This window comes from Eubalaena glacialis, chromosome 13 (genome assembly GCF_028564815.1).
Source record: "Eubalaena glacialis isolate mEubGla1 chromosome 13, mEubGla1.1.hap2.+ XY, whole genome shotgun sequence".
In the NCBI taxonomy this organism is placed as follows: Eukaryota; Metazoa; Chordata; class Mammalia; order Artiodactyla; family Balaenidae; genus Eubalaena; species Eubalaena glacialis.
The window spans coordinates 85,463,662-85,483,303 of NC_083728.1; the positions used below are offsets into that span (position 1 = coordinate 85,463,662).

The window sequence follows — 19,642 nt, forward strand, 5'->3', positions numbered from 1 at the left end:
TAACGCGATGGAAGAGTTATCGTAACGATTACTATTGTCCCCACTTTACAGATGAAAAATTGAGACATAGAGAGGTTAACTAGCCCAAGTTTGTACAGTTTTTGAGGTGCCCACCCAGACTGTCTTACTTCAGAGTTTCTGCTTTTAGCCACTTTTTACTGTGCAGGTGACAGATGTACCCAGCCTTTAGGTGGTATTTGCTGCTGCAGACAAAGGCTTGAAGAGGCTCTCTGAAAGGTAAATTCCTGGCAGTTTGTGTTCTGCTGTTTTCACCCACTCATCCTGCCAGGAACGTCCCCATAAGACATCCCCTTGACCCTGTGTCCCCCTCTAGAGGCCACCTTCCCTTAAGAGAGTCGTCTACACCTGCCTTCTCTCCTTCCCCTCCCATCTGCCCCCAGCCCCCTGCCTTTGGGCTCCTCCTCCCTCCCCCACTTCCACCCCAGCCTCACCCCTGCACAGACTCTGCTCTCTCCAGGGTCACTTGGCCAAGGTCACTTGGCTTATTGCCAAATCCAACAACCACTTCGCAGTGCTCCTGGGCCTTCAGACCTCCTTCTTGAATCACTCTTTCCCTGCAGATCCAGAATTCTCGCCAGGGTCTCCTCCTCCCTGGCAGTGCCTCCCCAGTCCCTGCTGTGGGAGCCTCTTCCCCAACCCATCCCTTCCTCGGCCCACTGCCCTTCTCACTCTATGGCAAGCCCTGAACACTGCCATCCCCTTCAGCCTCTCTGCTGAGGTCTCCCTATTCTGTATCTGCGCTGCCCTCTCCCCAGAGGGACACAACCACACATCTGACTGCCACCCTGACCTCCCCCTCTGATTGTTCCACAGCTCCCTTAACCTTGAAGGAGCCAAAATAGAACTCATCATTTCCAAGACTATAGCTCACATTCTTCCCCCTCCAACCTGAACCTTTCCATGCTCCCCATGCCCAGGAAGGGTACCACCATCCAGACACTTGTGCCAACAGGAAACAGTCATCTTTGGCTCTTCCCTATACCCCACTGCCCTGCGGTGTGTTACCAAGGCCTGGCCAGTTTGTTGCAGGAAAATGGGGCAGGAGAGAATGGTCATGTCCCAGGTCTCAGGTGAGTCCCTGGGATGGGTCACCAAGTGAGGGTCCTTGGCTTCGCACAGGAAAGAATTCAAGAGCGAGCCATAGTAAAGTGAAAACAGGTTTATTGAGAGAGGTACACATTCCATAGGCAGAATGTGGTCCTTCTCAGAAGGCAAGAGCAGCCCCAGGGCATGGGGTCGTCTCAGAAAATGAGAGCACCCCGAAATATGGGGTGGTTAGTTTTTATGGGCTGGGTAACTTTATAGGCTAACGAGTGGGAGGTTTATTCCAACTATTTTGGGAAAGGGGCAGAGATTTCCAGGAATTGGACCACTGCCCACTTTTTGGCCTTTTATGGTTGGCCTTGGAACTGTCACGGTGCCTGTGAATGTGTCATTTAGTATATGCTAACGTGTTACAATGAGCATATAGTGAGGCCCAAGGTCTACTGGAAGTTAAATCTTCCACCATCTTGGGTCTAGCTGGTTCTAAGCAGTTTTTGTTGTATCCTCAATGGCTATGTCATCCTTTTAATGGTTGTGCCCTTCTCCCTTCCCTCTTGTCTCAAGTTGACCTCATAAGCATCCATACACATGGCCACTGCCCTGGTCTGACAGAATATCACTTTTTTTGGTTTTGTTTTTCTGTTTGTTTTTTGTTTTTGTTTTTTTGTTTGTTTTTTTGGTTGCATTGGGTCTTCATTGCTGTGCGCGGGCTTTCTCTAGTTGCGGTGAGCGGGGGCTACTCTTCGTTGTGGTGTGCGGGCTTCTCATTCTGGTGGCTTCTCTTGTTGCGGAGCACTGGCTCTAGGTGCGCGGGCTTCAGTAGTTGTGGCATGTGGGCTCAGTAGTTGTAGCACATGGGCTTAGTTGCTCTGTGGCATGTGGGATCTTCCCAGACTAGGGCTCAAACCCGTGTCGCCTACATTGGCAGGCGGACTCTTAACCACCATGCCACCAGGGAAGTCCAGAATATCACTTTTACGTAGACTCTTACATTAGCCTCTCGTATCCCTTACAGCTACAACTCAAACTTAAAAGTACATTTGAATAAGTTGGGCCTTTTAAAAATCTTCTTGAGCGGGTCTAGTCTAGGCCAATTAAATCAGAATCCCTGTCTGTGGGAATTAGACATAAGCATTTTTAAAGGTGATTCCAATATGCATTCAAGGTTAAGAACCACTGTAATGGAGGCTTTGAGCTGCAAATAACTTACATCTGGGGCTCAAGTTAGTTTAAAGCATGGGTTCTTACACTTTAGCGTACATCAGAATCACTTAGCAAGCTTGTTAAAATACAGATTGCCAGGCCTCCACCTCCAGAATGTCCGACTCAGCAGATATGGGATGAAGTCTAAGAATTTGCATGTCTAATGATGCTGATCCAGGGCCCACACTTTGAGAATCACTGCTTAAACAATGAGGAAATGTATCGTTTTACCTAACACAGAGGCCAGAGGTAGAGAGGCTCCAATCAATGCAAGGTGAATCTTTTTTTTTTTTTTTATAATTTTAGCAATTTCGTGTATCTTTATTTATTTATTTTATTTATTTATGGCTGTGTTGGGTCTTCGTTTCTGTGCGAGGGCTTTCTGTAGTTGCGGCAAGTGGGGGCCACTCTTCATCGCGGTGCGCGGGCCTCTCATTATCGCGGCCTCTCTTGTTGGGGAGCACAGGCTCCAGACGCGCAGGCTCAGTAATTGTGGCTCACGGGCCTAGTTGCTCCGCGGCATGTGGGATCTTCCCAGACCAGGGCTCGAACCCATGTCCCCTGCATTGGCAGGCAGATTCTCAACCACTGCGCCACCAGGGAAGCCCCTGCAAGGTGAATCTTCAATTGCAAATTGAAGTTGTGCTTCCATTGCTTCTCTGGCTCTTGCTTGCCTCTGATGAGGCCAGGTTTCTAGCAGATGGTCAAGGTGCTTTGCGACTGAGCCCTGCTATCCCTCCAGCCACACCTTTGCTCATGCTTTCCTTTCCCTCCTAGAATTCCCTTTTACCCTCTGTCTCCCCTGTCTAAATGCCCACCCCTGAAGGTACAGCTGAATCTCACTGCCCCTCAAAATCCATCGGCAGATCTCCCTCCCTGACCTGCCCAGTTTTCCCCTCTTCTGTCATTATTAACGTCCTTCTGAGTGTTAGCCTTGGATTCCAGCTGGGCTGTAGGAACTTGAGGGTAAGAGCAAGGCCCTTACCACAGCCCAGTGGCAAGGTGGGAAGGATAAGGATATTGGAGTGTAGCAGACCCCAGTTTGACTCTGGGTTCTATCCCTGGCTTCCTTGTTGACCTTGGGTAAGTTACTTGACCTGAGCCTAGTTGTGTGGGTTTTTTTTTTGGTTTGGTTAAAGTTATTTCATGGCCTTACTTGTCTTAAAGACCACTATAAAGATCAACTGAACTTACAATGTAAAAGAATCTGGTAGTCTCAACTGAGCCGTAGCCCTACGCTTGCTTGTCCCCCACGTCGATAGACTGGAGTCACAGACCTGCATGTGTTCCCAGGTTCAGTCTTTATCTGTGTCATCTCTGGAAAATCACTTAATGAGCATCTCCTACAGCATCAGTCCCCTAATCTGTGGGGTGGGAATGGGAGAAGATTAAATGAAATGCAAAGCTCCTGGATCAATAAATGTCACCTGCAAAATGCTTGGTGAATGAAATTCTGAAACGTACCACTTTGTCTCTAGGAGAAAGTGGTTCATGGCTGGGCCTTCGGTTCTAAGTAGCAAATTAAGGAGGAAAAGCCCCGGAATGCTCTGGACACCCCCTCCTAGCCCTCTCCACCCCACTGCCCACAGCTGAGTCAATGCCAGTCTCCCCTTCTCCCCTCACCAAGGACAAAAGGGAAGGAAATGAGGCCACTTCACTTGCTCTCTGACTGGATCTGTTTCCTCACCCGAGGTTGTGGGTGAGTCTGTCTGTCATCTAGTCTCTGCAGCAGCCTCTGTCCTCATAGGATCCTTCCAGAGGCCAGAGGACCTGCACCGCCAGGAAGGGCTCCCTGGTGGCCATGGAAACGTTTGAATCTGGCATCCCTGACCCTGGCATTTCGACTCGCTCTGGGTTGTGGGCCTCGGAGGCCCATGGAGCATGCTTGTTCTGGGAATATTCCCTCTCCAGCTAGTCTGCTCCAAATTCTATCACTAGTCTTTCAGAATATCTCTTTATTTGGTGAATAAACTCTGTAGATTGTATTAATGCCAATTTCCTGGTTTTGATATTGCGCTATAGTTATGCAAGATGTTACCATTGGGGGAACCTGGGTAAAGGATACATGGAAACTTCCTCTTCGTTTTTTTTTCCAACTACCTGTGAATCTATAATTATTTCAAAATTAAAAGTGTCTTGTTTAAAATCACCTTTTCAATTTCCTTTCTATCCCCAGGCCACCCCGAGTCCAGGCTCTTATCACCTTCCTCTTCCTCTTGAACCCTTGCAACCCCCTCTTGGTTTTCCTTCTGTCTTTGGTCTTGGCACACACTAGTCCATCCAAAGAATCTCCAAGACCCCGATTCTGAGCTATCTCACCCTGAAATAACCACCAGAATCTACTCTCTGTTTGCTGGATTGAGCTGGCACTCAAGGCCCTTCAGACCTTTCCAATCTTACCTGCTACTTTTTTTTTTATTTTGGCCCATGCCGCGAGGCTTGCGGACTCTTAGTTCTCCGACCAGGGATCGAACCTGTGCCCCCTGCAATGGAAGCGTGGAGTCCTAACCACTGGACTGCCAGGGAATTCCCTTACCTGCTACTTTTTATTTTGCTCATGCCCTGCCTCCACACAGCATCCTCCTGCTCAGGAGGACGAGACTGTCCCACCCCCTAATTCCAGAAATAGCCTTTCCCTTCTCCATTAACAGTAAAAGCCCATCTGAATTTCCCCTGATACTAAGAAGACTTTCCCACCAGTTGAATGCGAGTAATAATTGGTCCCATGGCTCCTTGAAAGGATCCAATGTGATGACGACTGGAATAACGCCTTTAATAACGACTATCAGTAAATTCTTCAAGGGGAGGCCTGAGCAGAGACTGCGTTACCTGCCCCCCACCCTCTGCGGCCACACAGCCTCAACGGCCAGACCCCCTTAAATAGCCAGGCCGCGTCCTTCCGGACGCCCGACGGTCAGGCCCCGCCCCTCGGGACGCTCCGACAACAGGCCCCGCCCCGCGTGCGTGCACCGCCCCGCGGAGACGTGCAGGCCCTCGCGAGGCCAGAGGCTGAGGTGGCAGTGACTCTGCCGACATGGAGCTGCTGCAGATGCCGGAGCTGATGGGGCTGTCGCTGTTGCTCGGGCTGCTGGCCCTGATGGCGACGGCGGCGGTAGCGCGGGGGTGGCTGCGCGCGGAGCAGGAGACGTGCGGCCGGTCCGCAGGTTAGTGGGGCGGGGGCGCGTGAGGGCGACCCGCCGGACCTGTCGCTCCCGGCCTCCCCGGGGCCCGACCGGCCGTTAGGGCCTGCGGGGGTGCCAGAGATCCCCCCCTCCTTCCGGCCTCAGTTTCTCCTCTTGGGACATCAGTTTCACTTCGGGACGACCTGTTAGAACCTAGGCCCCGCGCTGCCGAGCTCTCCGTGGCTGAGGCTAAGCCGCCTTCCTTCGGAGCCTGAGCTTCTCCCCGGGGCTGCTGCGGGGGCGCCAGGAACTCTCCAGCGCGCTCCTTGTTCGTTATTTTCTGAAAACGGGGAGGAGGGGACAGACATTCATTTGTGAACGCTCTGGTTCCCCGACGTGCAGCATTTATTGAGTACCTGCTACCTCCTGTAGGCTTTGGGGTCTTTTCCTTTAGGGAGTCCAATGTCGGATAAAAAAGAACAGGTGAAAATGTAAGTGAAAAATATAGTGTAGTACGTTTCATAGGAAGGTCAGTACTAGACACAGGAAACCCAAGGGTGGGAGTGGTCAGCCCTGCTTTTGTCGGTGGGCCGGGGGGGTGTCAAGTAGGGAACACTTGCCACGGGGTCTTGAAGGATAGACGTGTAAGAGTTTGCCAGGAGGCCAAGAGAGGGCGAATATTCCTGGCAATGGCAACATGCGTGAAGCCAAGGAGTCCTGGAACAGCATTTGGTTTGACTGTAGTGTGAGGGGAGAGGGGAGGGCTTGTTAGACAAGGCTGGAGAGGCAAGCAGAGGGCAGGCAGATTTGTCTTTGTATGTGGCCTCAGGAGTTTTCTTCCTGTAGGAATTGAGGAGCATCTGTAGCGATCTAACACATGCCAGCTTTGCTCCTGGCCTGATTTTCAATTAAATTAGCTATTTGATACAAAAATGACTGGCACCATTTCCAGCACACAGGATGTACTCAACTCACGTCAACTACCTCTCATCTCTGGGTTCTCCCTGGGATTCCTTTGAGCCTTTTAATGCTTGCGTTGGGTACGGTGCTTGTCATTTTGTATATATTATCTCACCCAATTCTCACCTTCTCTTTTAGAAAACCAAGGCCCAGGGCAGTTACCTGAGATCAGGGTCACTAGATTCCAGTGTGCACATTATCCCCCACTTAGAGATGTCTGGCCAAGAATCTGCATTCCACTGGCCATTCTGTGTACCCGCTGAGCTGTGCCTGCCCAGAGAGGGCGCCTTTTCTGATGTGCAACGAGGTGCTATATGGTTATGTTATATACACTAACAGCAAGCAGCCTTCTCAGGATCACTCAGTGGTAGAGATGCAATCCAAACCCAGGTCTGATTCCAAAGCCTCTGTTTTTTTCCCATATCCCTCTCTTCTTGAGGACGGGGGCCATATCTGGTCCTCTCTTGTGCCTCCATTCAGTGCCAATCGTAGGTGGTCAGTAAGTGCTTATTGAGTGAGTGAATGGACGAATGACATGGGCCTTCCTTATAGGCCAAAGAGCAAATGGATTTCCACCTGACAAGTCCTTGAGATCCAAGAAGCAGAAACAACATCAGCGGATTCACAAGGAAAAGCCTCAGCAACACAACTTCACCCACCGCCTCCTGGCTGCAACATTGAAGGTACATGGTGCCCACGCACAGGACATGTATACAAAGACTCACACCCCCATAGACTTTCCTCTGTAGTATTCTGTGCATGTTACAGACCCCTCTGCCTCTGACCAAAATCAGTGGGGATGCCCCATCCTATCCCTTCTCATCACATCCCATCAGCAGCTTGCTGTTAATCTAAGCAACAGGGCCCCAGAATCGTGGCTGCATGGGTTTTCCCATTTGCCCAAGGGGTTCCTGTTCATACTTGCTGCAACTCTTCCCCTAGAGCCACAGTGGGAACATATCTTGCATGGACTTTAGCAGCAATGGCAAGTACCTGGCCACCTGTGCAGATGACCGTACCGTCCGCATCTGGAGCACCAAGGACTTCCTGCAGCGGGAGCACCGCAGCATGAGAGCAAATGTGGAGCTGGACCATGCCATCCTGGTGCGCTTCAGCCCTGACTGCAGGTGGGACAGGATGGAGCCCCAGGTTTGCCTGCAGAAGCCCTGACCCAGGCTTATGTCCTTCCCATACCTTGTTTGGGGTAGTGAGGGGGGACCCAGGGTCTCCCTTGAGGTGGCAGAAAGGGAACATCCAGACAGCTTGAACACTGCCTGGGGCTCCTTGGAGGGCTATGGAGCTACAAAGCAAGGAAGCAGAGAGGGGAAGATCTGTTCCTCCTTGGGAAGTACCAAAGCCTGACTTCCAGAGTAGTCTTGGAAGCTCTAATGGTTTTCTAAACCCTAGAGAGAAGCTAAAGGAGCCAGAGCTATGAGAGGCTTACCTTGTAAGGAGTTTTAAGAGATTTTGAATGAAGGGTTTAAGTTGTGAGGCTGGACTATAAGTCCTGAAGGGAGATCTTGATTTTCCCCAGAGCCTGCCTAGCATAGGACCTGGCACACACAGGTCTCCGTGCCCAAAGGAGTGAGAGACTTGTCTGCTCCCTGTCTCTAGAGCATTCATCGTCTGGCTGGCTAACGGAGATACCCTCCGTGTCTTCAAGATGACCAAGCGAGAGGATGGGGGCTATACTTTCACGGCCACCCCAGAGGACTTTCCTAAAAAGCACAAGGCAGCCATCGTCAACATTGGCATTGCTGACACAGGTGAGGCATTCAGAGGATGGAGCTTGCCCAAGGCAAGAGGGAATGGACCCAGTTTTACTTACTGAGTGAGCGAATGCAGCCTGAGAGTTATGCTTAACCCCCGTGTGACAAAAAGGGCCCTGGCTCTGGGCTCCCCTGGAGTCCTGGGAGCCACAGCAAGTCCCCTGGGGGAGGCAGGTAGTTGCCACAATCTTCAGCCAAATCCTTATCTGTGGTGACCCTTGGCTTGGGAGGGAAGCGTGGATACATTACACTGGGCAGCGGACGTCTTCATAAGTCAGTCGATCAGGTCATGGACCTCAGCTCATGGCACTCCTCTCGCCCTTCAGGGAAGTTCATCATGACTGCTTCCAGTGACACAACTATCCTCATCTGGAATCTGAAAGGTCAGGTGCTGTCTACCATCAACACCAACCAGATGCACAATACATCTGCTGCTATATCCCCTTGTAGCAGGTGAGGAAGGAGGGACTTTGGCCTCGGGCATGGGCAGAGGTTGGGGCTGGGGGGCCAGGGACGGAGCAGAGAGCCAGCTTCAGAGAGCAGAAGGGGCAGGCAGTGTGGAATCAGGACACCTGGATTCAAGTCCTTAGTCTCTATTTCTTCATCTATAGTTTTTAAGAGGTTGGGGTCGGGGTACTATGTATCTTACAGCCTGGCTGTGAGGATGGACTGAGATCATGTATAAAAGCAGTTTTCAAAGGTAGTGTTTTAGGTACAAGATTAATTAACTTTCTCAGGAAAAAGTTTTGGCGGATTTGCAGAAAAAGATGCCCTTAAAATTAAGTTTTAATGCAACCTGGCTTGTGTGGCAGATTTGTGGCCTCATGTGGCTTCACCCCAGATGTAAAAGTTTGGGAAGTCTGCTTTGGGAAAAAAGGGGACTTCCAGGAGGTTGTGCGAGCCTTTGAACTGAAGGGCCACTCTGCAGCCATCCACTTCTTCGCTTTCTCCAATGACTCCCGGAGGTGAGTGACTCCTCTCTGATTTCTTACCCATGACTTGCAGCCCCTCTTGGCGCCCAGGATCCTTCTGCCGTTCTCTGCAGCGGCTCTGAAGTGGGGCGGGTGCCTGGCCTGCAGCAGGAAGTAGACGTAGCAGTGGAATTGGCTTCCTAGCTGGCGTCCCTAGCGCTGTCCCAGTGCCCTCCCCTCCAGGGTGTGTTGGGGCTAGAGCCGTGACTTTCCCTGCTGCAGGATGGCCTCTGTCTCCAAGGATGGTACGTGGAAACTGTGGGACACAGATGTAGAATACAAGAAGCAGCAGGACCCCTACTTGCTGAGGACGGGCCGTTTTGAAGAAGCGAGCACCGTGCCGTGCCGCCTGGCACTCTCCCCTGACGCCCAGGTTTTGGCTTTGGCCAGTGGCAGCAGTATTCATCTCTATAATACCCGGCGGGGTGAGAAGGAGGAGTGCTTCGAGCAGGTCCATGGGGAGTGTATCAATGACTTGTCCTTTGATGTCACTGGCCGGCTTCTGGCCTCCTGTGGGGACCGGGCAGTGCGGCTCTTCCACAACACCCCTGGCTACCGGGCAGTGGTGGAAGAAATGCAGGGCCTCCTGAAGCGGGCCTCCAATGAGAGCACCCGCCAGAGGCTACAGCAGCAGCTGACGCAGGCCCAGGAGGCCCTGAAGAGCCTGGGTGCCTTGAGGAAATGACTCTGGGAGGGCACAGCAGGAAGGATCTGGCCTTCTGTCTTCGCTGCCGCGGCTTTTCCCAGGTACTCCCCAGCTGGAAGCCTTTTGAAAGGGGTGTGCTGATTTTCTTAATGGTGACTCCTCTCTCCTTTTTCCCACTGAAACTATTCTTGCCTACTTAGATCTCTCTCTCTTCTTGCTGGTGTGACTCCTGGCCTTACTTGACCTCCCAGGCCAACGACCAAGGTGCTTCTCTTTTTCCTGGGCCCAAGGGGTGGAATCTGTCTTCACCGGGCATGAGGAGAGTGGTAATTAGAAGAGAAAGAGAGAACATGGTCTTTGACCTTGTGGCAACACACCCTGCTATCCAAAGAAGCATGTAATTATGGGACTTCCCTGACGGTCCAGTGGTTAAGACTCTGCGCTCCCAATGCAGGGGGCCTGGGTTTGCTCCCTGGTCGGGGAACTAAGAAAAAAAAAAAAGGCAAAGAAGCTTGTAATTGTGGAGGCAAAACCTAGGGAACACCTGAGTACTAACCAGCAGTCTTGCAGGGATAGGAGATTGGGATACCTTCCAATTCCGTAACTGTGGTATGGCTCAGGGAAAGGCTGATCTTAACCCAGCAAAGCACCTAACTTCATCAAAAAGTGATTAAGGGATTTCATTCTGTGCCTCAGTTTTCTTATTTGTGAAATGGAGAATAATTATCTCTTGACGTCGTAACAAAGATGTTGTGAGAGGGCTTCCCTGGTGGCGCAGTGGTTGAGAGTCTGCCTGCCAATGCAGGGGACACAGGTTCGAGCCCTGGTCTGGGAAGATCCCACATGCCTTAGAGCAGCTGGGCCCGTGAGCCACAGTTACTGAGCCTGCGCGTCTGGAGCCTGTGGTCCGCAACAAGAGAGGCCGCGGTGGTGAGAGGCCCGCGCACCGCGATGAAGAGTGGCCCCCGCTTGCCACAACTAGAGAAAGCCCTCGCACAGAAACAAAGACCCAACACAGCCAAAAATAAATAAATAAAATCAATTAAAAAAAAAAAAAATGTTGTGAGAGTATGAGGGTATGAAGTCCCTAGATTTGGAAGAAAAGTAGAAAAGAGTCATAACATGTTACCTGTTGTCCCATATCAGTTATTAACTACTGGGTTAAAACAGGGCAGTTTGAAACTCAATTAGAAGGAAACATATCCCTTGGGAAGGCCAAGTTTCTGGGACTTGATCGTACATTTCATATCTGGTTCTGCTTTAAGTTGTGTGGGAGAATCACAGAATCCCGAGATAGGGCTCTTCTCTTCCAGGAGGTTATATCCTGTTTGAGGAGAACTTCTTTTCAGTTCACCAAACATCTGAGTGCCTACTCTGTGCCTAGCGCGCAGTACTGGACCCTGGAGATAAGTATGAATAAGACATGGTTTCTGCCATCAAAGATGGCTGGTGGGAGAGAGGTTCACACGTCTATGAAGTGCTTTTGTTAGTTTATTCATAGCTGGAGAAGGCTGTTGTAAAAGTTCGAGAGAGAGGATTGAATCAGGACAGAGGCAATGAATATGGAGTTGAAGGGTAGATTTGATAGATTAGGTATTTACCAGTTCAAATTTTGGGACTTTGAGGACTGCTTGGATGTGAGATGGAAATGAGGAATCTTAGGAAGGCTTGAGCCTAGGGAAAATTTACTGAATTCTTCCTCCCTCTCCCTAAAACTGGGACCTCCGCTAGTCACCCCCAACTCAGAGAGATATTTGAACAAGTCACAACCTTGGAGTTATCCTTAGGTACTCCCTTTTCATACTCTCTCCACCTTACTGCACTATTGCCATCCACTCCACCAGAAAATTCTTTTGGTTACATTCCAGTTTATATCCTGAATCTGCTACCTCTCTCCATCTTTTCTGTTACCATCCTGGTCCTAGCCACTGTCACCTACTGGACTGCTATAACATAGCTTCCTCATTGGCCTCCCTACTTCTTCTCTTGCCTCGTTAAGTCACTTTTCTACGTAGCAGGGTGATCTTTTAAAAATGTAAACCAGATCACATTGTTCCCAAGTTAAAACCCTGAAAAGACTCCCCATCACAGTTGGAATAAAATCCAAAATTCTCACCATGGCCTACAAGGTCCTATGTAATCTGGCTTCTTCCTTCCTCCGTGACCTTGTTTCCACTTTCCCAGCCACCCCAGCCTTGCTGTTCCTCCACCAAGCCAAGTTATTTCCAGCCTCAAGGGGGACTTGTGCCTATGCTTTTCCCTCTGCTTAGAAGCATTTTTTTTTCTTCTGTTGGCAGTCTTGTCAAGCTTGTCATAATTCAGTTCTCAGTTTCGATTATACTTCAGAGAAACCCTCCCTGACCACCCAATCTGAAGTAGCCCTTTCTACCAATCATATCACATCCATCACATTAGCTTATTTTATTTTATTTTGCATTACTTAATGCTATCTGAAATTACCTTGTTTGGATATTTGTTGGCTTCAGGGATTTTCAGTTTAAATGCTTATGGATGTCAAGTGGGTAATATAAGTGGGTGATTTGGGCCACAGTCGTCTGGGTATAAGACAGTAGGAAATGGTGGGAACTGAAGTGATCTCTAGGGGTCATGTGTCCTGGGGAAGGGGCAGGCGTGGCTGCAACTTAATAGTCAGGATTCCAGCAGAAGTTGCCTGTTTCAGAGAAGCTAGAAGTTGGCTATTTCTTACAAACAGAAAAACTCAGGCACTGTAGGGACCAAACAGAATGCTCCTGTGGGCAGGATGCGGCCCAGCAGTCTCACTGGCAGCTTCTGGATTGTTCAGTAACCCACTGGAATGTGACAAGAATCCTTGTCTGTCCGATTTGCTCTGTATCCCACACACAGTACCTGGGATAGAGTAAGCACTCAATAAATGTTGAACTCAAACCAGGGCAGTTGACAGAAATTTCAGTACCGTCTGTGTATTGTGGTTTTATGTTCCTAAGAATAGACTTCTGACTGATAATACTATGCACCTGGGTCCTGGTGAATACTTGCTTTCTGATTGTCTGAAGAATGAGACTAAAACACTTTGCACATCTGCTTGGCTCTGGCTTTACTCTCGTATATCCAGGAGAGGAAGTGACCACAGAATGTTGAGTTACGGAAGTCAGAAGTCTTCAGTTCCAATTTCAGCTGGGGCACTTACTGACTTGAGACCTTGAACAGACAGATCACTTGACCTCTCTGAGTTTGTTTCCTCATCTGTAAAATGGGAATAAATCCTGTCCTTCGTGCTTTGCAGGGCTATGAATTTCTAATAAGATGAATGAAAGCACTACAAAAAAGTCATTACAGAGACTTCCTGAGGACAGAAAGCTCCTCTCACTAAAGATTAGGCTGCTTCTCTTGTAAGCATGGAGAAGTTACCTGGATATTCATGTAGCCTAGAGGCCACCGTGGTTTTTTGGTAAAAAATCCTTGTGTGTGAAGGCAGTGTTAATACTTTAATATTACTATTTCAATGTCTGTGGGTTTGAAATTTTTCAAAATAAAAATTTGGGGAAATATTTTAAAATGGTGGTATATAGATTATTTTTATCAGTCATCAAAAATAGAAAAAAATATTTAAACCACAAAAGTGCACATCTAAAGGCCTGTTGATAGTCTTCATCAATTTCAATTAAGGTAATGACAATACTCTTATTTAAAAGATGTTCTGGGGGATTCCCTGGCTGTTCAGTGGTTAGGACTCCGTGCTTCCACTGCAAGGGGCATGGGTTCGATCCCTGCTCGGGGAACTAAGATCCTGCAAGCTGCACCGTGCAGCCAAAAAAAAAAGATGTTCTGCAATTAGAGATTATAGGAGGTAAGTAGGAAGCACATACTATGGTGATGAGTTATCAATGATTATAGGTTGGGACTTCCCTGGTGGCCCAGTGGTTAAGACTCTGCGCTCCCAATGCAGGGGGCCCAGGTTCGATCCCTGGTCAGGGAGCTAGATCCCGCATGCGTGCTGCAACTAAGAGTTCGTATGCTACAGCTAAGGAGCCCGCCTGCCGCAACTAAGACGTGGTACAACCAAATAAATATAAAAAAAAAAAATGATTATAGGTTATATCAGAGACCCAACATTGCCCCAAATTGGCCACATATCTAGAAACAATAATTTGGGATTCATGTTCTCCTCTACAAAATTCCAGAAATATGAGTCTTCCAGGTGATCCTGGCTTGTTTTGAGCACACAGCTCTTGAGGCTGAGGCCCAGTGATAGAACAGGTTGGCACTGCAGAATCAGCCACAGCAACTGAAAGCATGATTCATATACACAAACCTGGGAATGTCTTCTTGAGATTGTGATTGTATGTCCAAGTCTTCATTTCTTCAAGCTTCCAACTCTGATCCCAGAGTTCAGGGCAATTGGAAAATGAGTGTGGTTTCCACTTGCTTTCTATTCAGTATACATACCCAGTTTGAGTCTATTTGCATTTTCTTGGTCACATTAATAGTGGCTAACATTGAGTGCGAAGCCTTAAGTCCCTACCAACTCACTATTGTTTTTGCCTCAGCAAAACCCAGTAACCAACCACATCTTAGTTTTTATTTGGTGAATTCCCACTTCCCCAAATCTTAATCTGTACAATTTATAGGGGATAGACCCAGACCCTCCATGGTGGGCATATAACCAATCAGCATATTCCTGGACTTTGCCAGAACTTTAGAAAAGTGAAAATATGTTTAATTTTCTGCTGGGATTGCTTAGTAAGTTGAAGGTAAAGAAACTATGTGTAGTCCTGTCCAGGAATGAAGCCAACACAGGAAAGCAGCCAAAGATGTAGAGAGATGCTGTGCTGAGGATGCTGCTTGTTCAGACAGCTGGATCCAGACACACCTGAGGTTGCCACCACTGGACTGTCAGTTATAAGAGACAATAAATTCCTGTTTATGATTGTCCGTTTGAGTTGGGATACTCTTACTTGCAACTGAGAGAGCCTTGACATCAGTATTATTAGAGAATCCAAGTAAATTGCCCAAGGCACATAACCAATAAATGGCTTGCCCAGATCTTTAAGTTCAGGCCTATCTAGTACTAAAATACATTCCTTTAGGGAATTCCTTGGCGGTCCAGTGGTTACGACTCTGCACTTTCACCACCGAGGGCTTGGGTTCAATCCCTGGTCGGGGAACTAAGATCCCACAAGCTGTGCGGCCTGGCCAAAAAAAAAAAATTAAAAAAATAAATTCCTTTCATTTGTAAAGCCAGAGGCAAGAATACAAATGAAGGCCCGCATGCCATGCCATGTCTTAATATTTCTTATAAATTAAGCTGAGCTCAAATATGTTCTATCCTCCTACCTTCATATAACGTCCTGGAAGGCCAAGTTCAAATTTAGAATTCTCAGACTCAGGACTGTGCCACAAAGTGTTGTCAAAGCCAACCATCCTATGATCAAAGCCGTCCCCCTTTTCCCACCTGATTCTTTCCCACATTGCAAGAGATACCCCAGCCCACACCTCACATGCCATCACATCCCTGCAAGACACCACCCGCCCCTTGGCCACCAACTGCTTGGGCCTTAGGGTGTGCACCATGGCAGCCCCACCTTTGTGAGAATGGACCTGGCGAGAGAGTGGTACAAGCCCTTGAAGCAGACTTGTGTCTGTTTGGACAGGGAGTCCAGGGTCTAGTGGATGAGATGGGGACAAAAGCTCTGGGTGGTCACATTTCCCTGGTCCTGCAACTGTGCCTCGTGGGGAGGGGCATGGCAAGAAGCGGGCCAGGCCAGGACTCCTCCCTCCGGAGGAGTCCTCTTTGCCCACATCTAACACTATTAACACTGTGTTGACCACACTTCATCTTCTCCCTGCAATTTCAAGTTCACTATGCTAAGCTCTCCTCAACACGTCAGAAATGCAATACAGTATTTTATTGTGAGTTCCTGGGGGTTCGACCAGGTATGTATCAGAGTTGTTCTAAAAGTTCTGGATACGTGAAAGCAGTCTTGTGCGTTTTCTTTACCGGTATCCGTGGTCTGATTACTGACTCTCCATTCTCACCTTCAAATTCTTCCAAGCATCCCAGAGACCAGCTGCACCCAGGTACCAACATGGAAACCATGTACACCTTGATCCTTCATCACAGTCCTAACCACTGGACCACCAGGGAATTCCTATACCCTTTGATTCAAAAGCCGTCTTTTGCATAGTTTCTGCACCCAATACTCAGTGCTTGCCACTGGGAAGCAAAGATGGATAGATGGCATTCCTTCCATCCAGAAGGCGCTTGATCTGGTATCAGGAAATACAACAATAATAGTAACAACAGCAAATACTGGTTATGTGGTAGGCAAGGTTCTAAGTGCTTTGTACACATTAGGCTATTTAAGCTTCACCACATCCTATTGGTTAGATATTGCTATTCCCATCTTAGAGATGGTGAAACTGAGAAACAAGAGGTTAAGGGACTTCCCTAAGTGACAGAGTTAGGATATGAACTTGGCTCCAGCGCTTGTGTTCTCAACCCACTCTTATGCAGCCTCCCAGCCATGCCTGTACCCAGAACATAGGTCAGAATGTGGTTACCTGCCATCAGCGAGGCACAGCCCTGTGCCCAGTACAGTGCCTGGTACTCAAATGACAAAATGAGGACAGCCAGGGTATTACTGAATATCACAGAACCTGTGTGTAGAGGGGTCTGGAAGTAGCAAGAGAGGCTGGAGAGGAAGAAAAAACAGGCTTACTCAGAGAGGCAGATGGGAAACCAGACACAGTGTCAGGAGGATGGGTAAGGAGAGCTCCCTCCCCTCTCCTTTTTTTCCTTCCTCTCTCACTCCCTCCCTTCCTTCTTTCCTTCCTTCCTTCTTTCCTCCCTTCCTTCCTTCCTTCCTTCCTTCCTTCCTTCCAGGGATAGTTGCTAAACATCTTCCATGGGCTATATTTGGAGTATACAGGATGTTTCCTCCCTGTGGCTGTGGGGAGAAGGAAGGCCTGGATGTACATGACGAGGTTACAGATCTCAAATAAATAATATTTTTGTTTGCTTGTTTTTTATTTAAGGAGAATATTTAAATAGTAAAACTGGGTCAGAGCTCCTTAGTCTGCCTTGCAGATTCTTTCTCATCAGGGCCTCAGCATTGGCTCCCAAACTGGGCTACACATAAGATCATCTTTTTAAAAATACACTAAATGTACTTTCCTCTTGTTTGGACAAATTTCTGTGATGTGGCAGCAGAACAATGACTCCCCCCACCCGCCACAAAAATGTCCACATCCCAATACCTGGGACCTGTGAATGCATTAGGATACATGCTGTCTTAGTTTGGGCTGCTATAACAAAGTACCATAAACTGGATGGCTTAAACAACAGAAATTTATTTCTCACAGTTCTGGAAGATGGGAAGTCCAAGATCAAGTTACTGGCAGATTTGGTGTCTGGTGAGAGCCTGCTTGCTGGTTCATAAATGACCACCTTTTCGTTGTGTCCTCACACGGCAGTAAAAGGGCAAGAGAGCTCTCTGGGGTCCCGGTTATAAGGGCATGAATACCATTCATTCATGAGGGCTCTACCCTCATGACTGAATTTCCTCCCAAAGGCCCCTCTTAATTAAAAAAAAATTTTTTTGGCCGTGCCGCGCAACATGCGGGATCTTAGTTCCCTGACCAGGGATGGAACCCGCACCCCCTGCAGTGGAAGTGCGGAGTCTTAACCACTGGACTGCCAGGGAAGTCCCAAAGGCCCCTCTTAATACCATCACACTGGGGGTTAAGATTTCAAAATATGAATTTTGTGGTGTCACATTCAGTCCACTGCACATGCCAAAGGGGAATTAAGGTAGCAGATGGAATTAAGGTCACTAATCAGCTGGCTTCAAAATAGAGAGATTATCCTGTATTATCTGAGTGGGCCCAATGTAATCACAAGGACACAATGTTCTTAAAGGTGGAAGAGGCTGGCGGAAGAGAAAATCAGAGAGATGGCAGCAGGAGGAGGACTCAGCCTGATGTTGTTGACCTTGAAGATGGAGGAAGGAGCCATGAACCAAGGAGAGTGGGCAGCTCCTAGAAGCTGGAAAGGGAAAGGAAACAGATTTTCTGCTAGAGCCTCTAGGAAGGAATGAACCTTGAACTTAGCCCAGTGAGATCCCTATCAGACTTCTGATCTACAAAATAACACACTTGTGCTGTTTAAGCCACTAAGTTTGTTGTGATTTGTCACAGCAGCAACAGAGAACAAATACAACGATGTGTTACATAAAGTATCAAAGTGCAGAATAATGCAGAGTGTGCTGCAACCGGTTGTGTGAATATGTACTTTTGCACATATGTTTGTAAACGTGGGGACGAGTGGTTCTCGACATTGGCTGTACATTAGAGTGATCTGGAAAGCTTAAGAACAAATCCCAATGGCCAGGCTGCAGTCCTGTAACTCAGAACCTCTAGGAGCTGGGGGGATGGGGGAGAAGAACCCAAGCATTAGTATCTTTTGAAGCTTCCCACGTGCAGCCAGGTTGAGGCCATTGGTATAGACTGTCTCATCTCTGGAAGGTTAAGCATTGGGGAACAGGGTGACTGTGGGACCAGGGAGGGAAAGAGAGACAGACTTGCTTTATTTTTTTAATTTTGAACTTCACTGTATCCCTTTTTTTTTTTTTTTTTTAAATATTTATTTGGTTGCACTGGGTCTTAGTTGCGGCGGGCGGGCTCCTTAGTTGTGGTATTTGAACTCTTAGTTGCGACATGCATGTGGGATCTAGTTCCCTGACCAGGGATCGAACCCAGGCCCCCGCAATTGGGAGCACGGAGTCTTAACCACCGCGCCACCAGGGAAGTCCCTTCACTGTACCCCTTAAAAAAAACTTTTTATCATGGAAAATTTCAGAGTATACAAAAATAGAATAGTATAACGAACCCCTATGTTTCCATTACCCAGCTTCAACAATTACTAACATTTTGTACCCTTTTAATTTTCTAGCATGTGCATGTTATATAGCAAGATAAATAAATAAAATGAAAATAAAATACATGTGCCAAAGCTGTACCACATAGAAAACCTTGGGACAGGGCCCTGGAACCTGCATTTTTGTTTTTGTTTTTGTTTTGGCATGCGGGATCTTAGTTCCCGGACGAGGGAACGAACCCGCGCCCCCTGCAGTGGAAGCACAGAGTCTTAACCACTGGACTGCAAGGGAAGTCCCCGGAACCTGCATTTTAACAAGCTTCTTGGGGGTCCTCATGGCTGGGGCAGCACTGGGCTCTCTCTGCCTCTGACTGGCCCTCACTGGCTGTTTTCTTGTTTCTTTCTGGCACTTCTCATTAGCAAGGCATCAAGGACCCATGCCTGTGAATGTTTTGAAGGGCTTTTTGAACCGTTTCCATTTTTAGCCCCTGTAACCTCTCTTTTAATGAATTCCAGTAGGTTCAATGTTGCTGCCTGAGGACACACACGGAGTGCCCACAACCTCCTACAGGTTTCCTTGACTCCTCAGGACTGCTGCGTGGGCCTTGGTGGCCTTACAAAGGAGCACAGCCTACAAAGTGGCTTTCAGAGGAAGAAGACCTGATCCAGGTCCTCTGTCTTCTCTCTCAGCCGGGCTCTAACACAACCCAAGAAGGAGAAAAGAGAGAACGTCAGCGTAGTTCAGTCTCTTAGTCTTCAAGGCTTTTCCTCAAACAGATTTTCGTAGATACCAGCGTGGGAGATGAATACACAGGTTCTGGGCTAGAACCGCGAGACTCAGCAGGTTCCTCAGACCCTGTCTTCCACTGAAGCAGCCTGGGTGAGGATCTCAGCTTTTTGGGAGGTAAAATAAAAGGAAAGGGCCGAGAGAGGTGAACGCAATGCTCTAGGGGGACCTAAGCAAGGGTGGGATTACATGCTTTTGGAATAATTGTGGAGGAGGTTGAGTCTTAAAAGATGGGTATTTCAGAAGGAGGATGGCAAGTGGG

At 48.4% G+C, this 19,642-nt stretch overlaps 1 protein-coding gene across 3 annotated transcripts; it reads left to right on the forward strand.

The window, feature by feature from the left end:
• Positions 1–5,280: 5,280 nt before the first annotated feature.
• Positions 5,281–17,938, forward strand: TBL2 (transducin beta like 2). 3 transcript variants are annotated; one of them, XR_009703339.1, is made up of 8 exons: positions 5,281–5,432; positions 6,903–7,033; positions 7,293–7,477; positions 7,965–8,116; positions 8,446–8,572; positions 8,932–9,084; positions 9,313–9,837; positions 17,637–17,938. XR_009703339.1 is itself a non-coding variant. In XM_061209097.1 (7 exons), the coding sequence occupies exons 1-7, from the start codon at positions 5,303–5,305 to the stop codon at positions 9,773–9,775; spliced, it is 1,341 nt and encodes a 446-aa protein (XP_061065080.1). In that variant the 5' UTR covers positions 5,281–5,302; the 3' UTR covers positions 9,776–13,255. The 3 variants fall into 3 exon arrangements, 2 of the variants coding, with proteins under 2 accessions (XP_061065080.1, XP_061065081.1); XM_061209097.1 differs by lacking the exon at positions 17,637–17,938 and having other exon boundaries at positions 9,313–13,255; XM_061209098.1 differs by lacking the exons at positions 5,281–5,432; positions 6,903–7,033; positions 17,637–17,938 and having other exon boundaries at positions 7,365–7,454; positions 9,313–13,255.
• Positions 17,939–19,642: the final 1,704 nt, after the last annotated feature.

Excerpts from the sequence above, each read along its gene's own strand:
- TBL2 (XM_061209097.1), top strand. The coding sequence starts at position 5,303 with ATGGAGCTGCTGCAGATGCCGGAGCTGATGGGGCTGTCGCTGTTGCTC. Across the intron at positions 5,433-6,902 it reads GACGTGCGGCCGGTCCGCAG|GCCAAAGAGCAAATGGATTT; the intron begins GTTAGTGGGGCG and ends CCTTCCTTATAG. Across the intron at positions 7,478-7,964 it reads CGCTTCAGCCCTGACTGCAG|AGCATTCATCGTCTGGCTGG; the intron begins GTGGGACAGGAT and ends CCCTGTCTCTAG.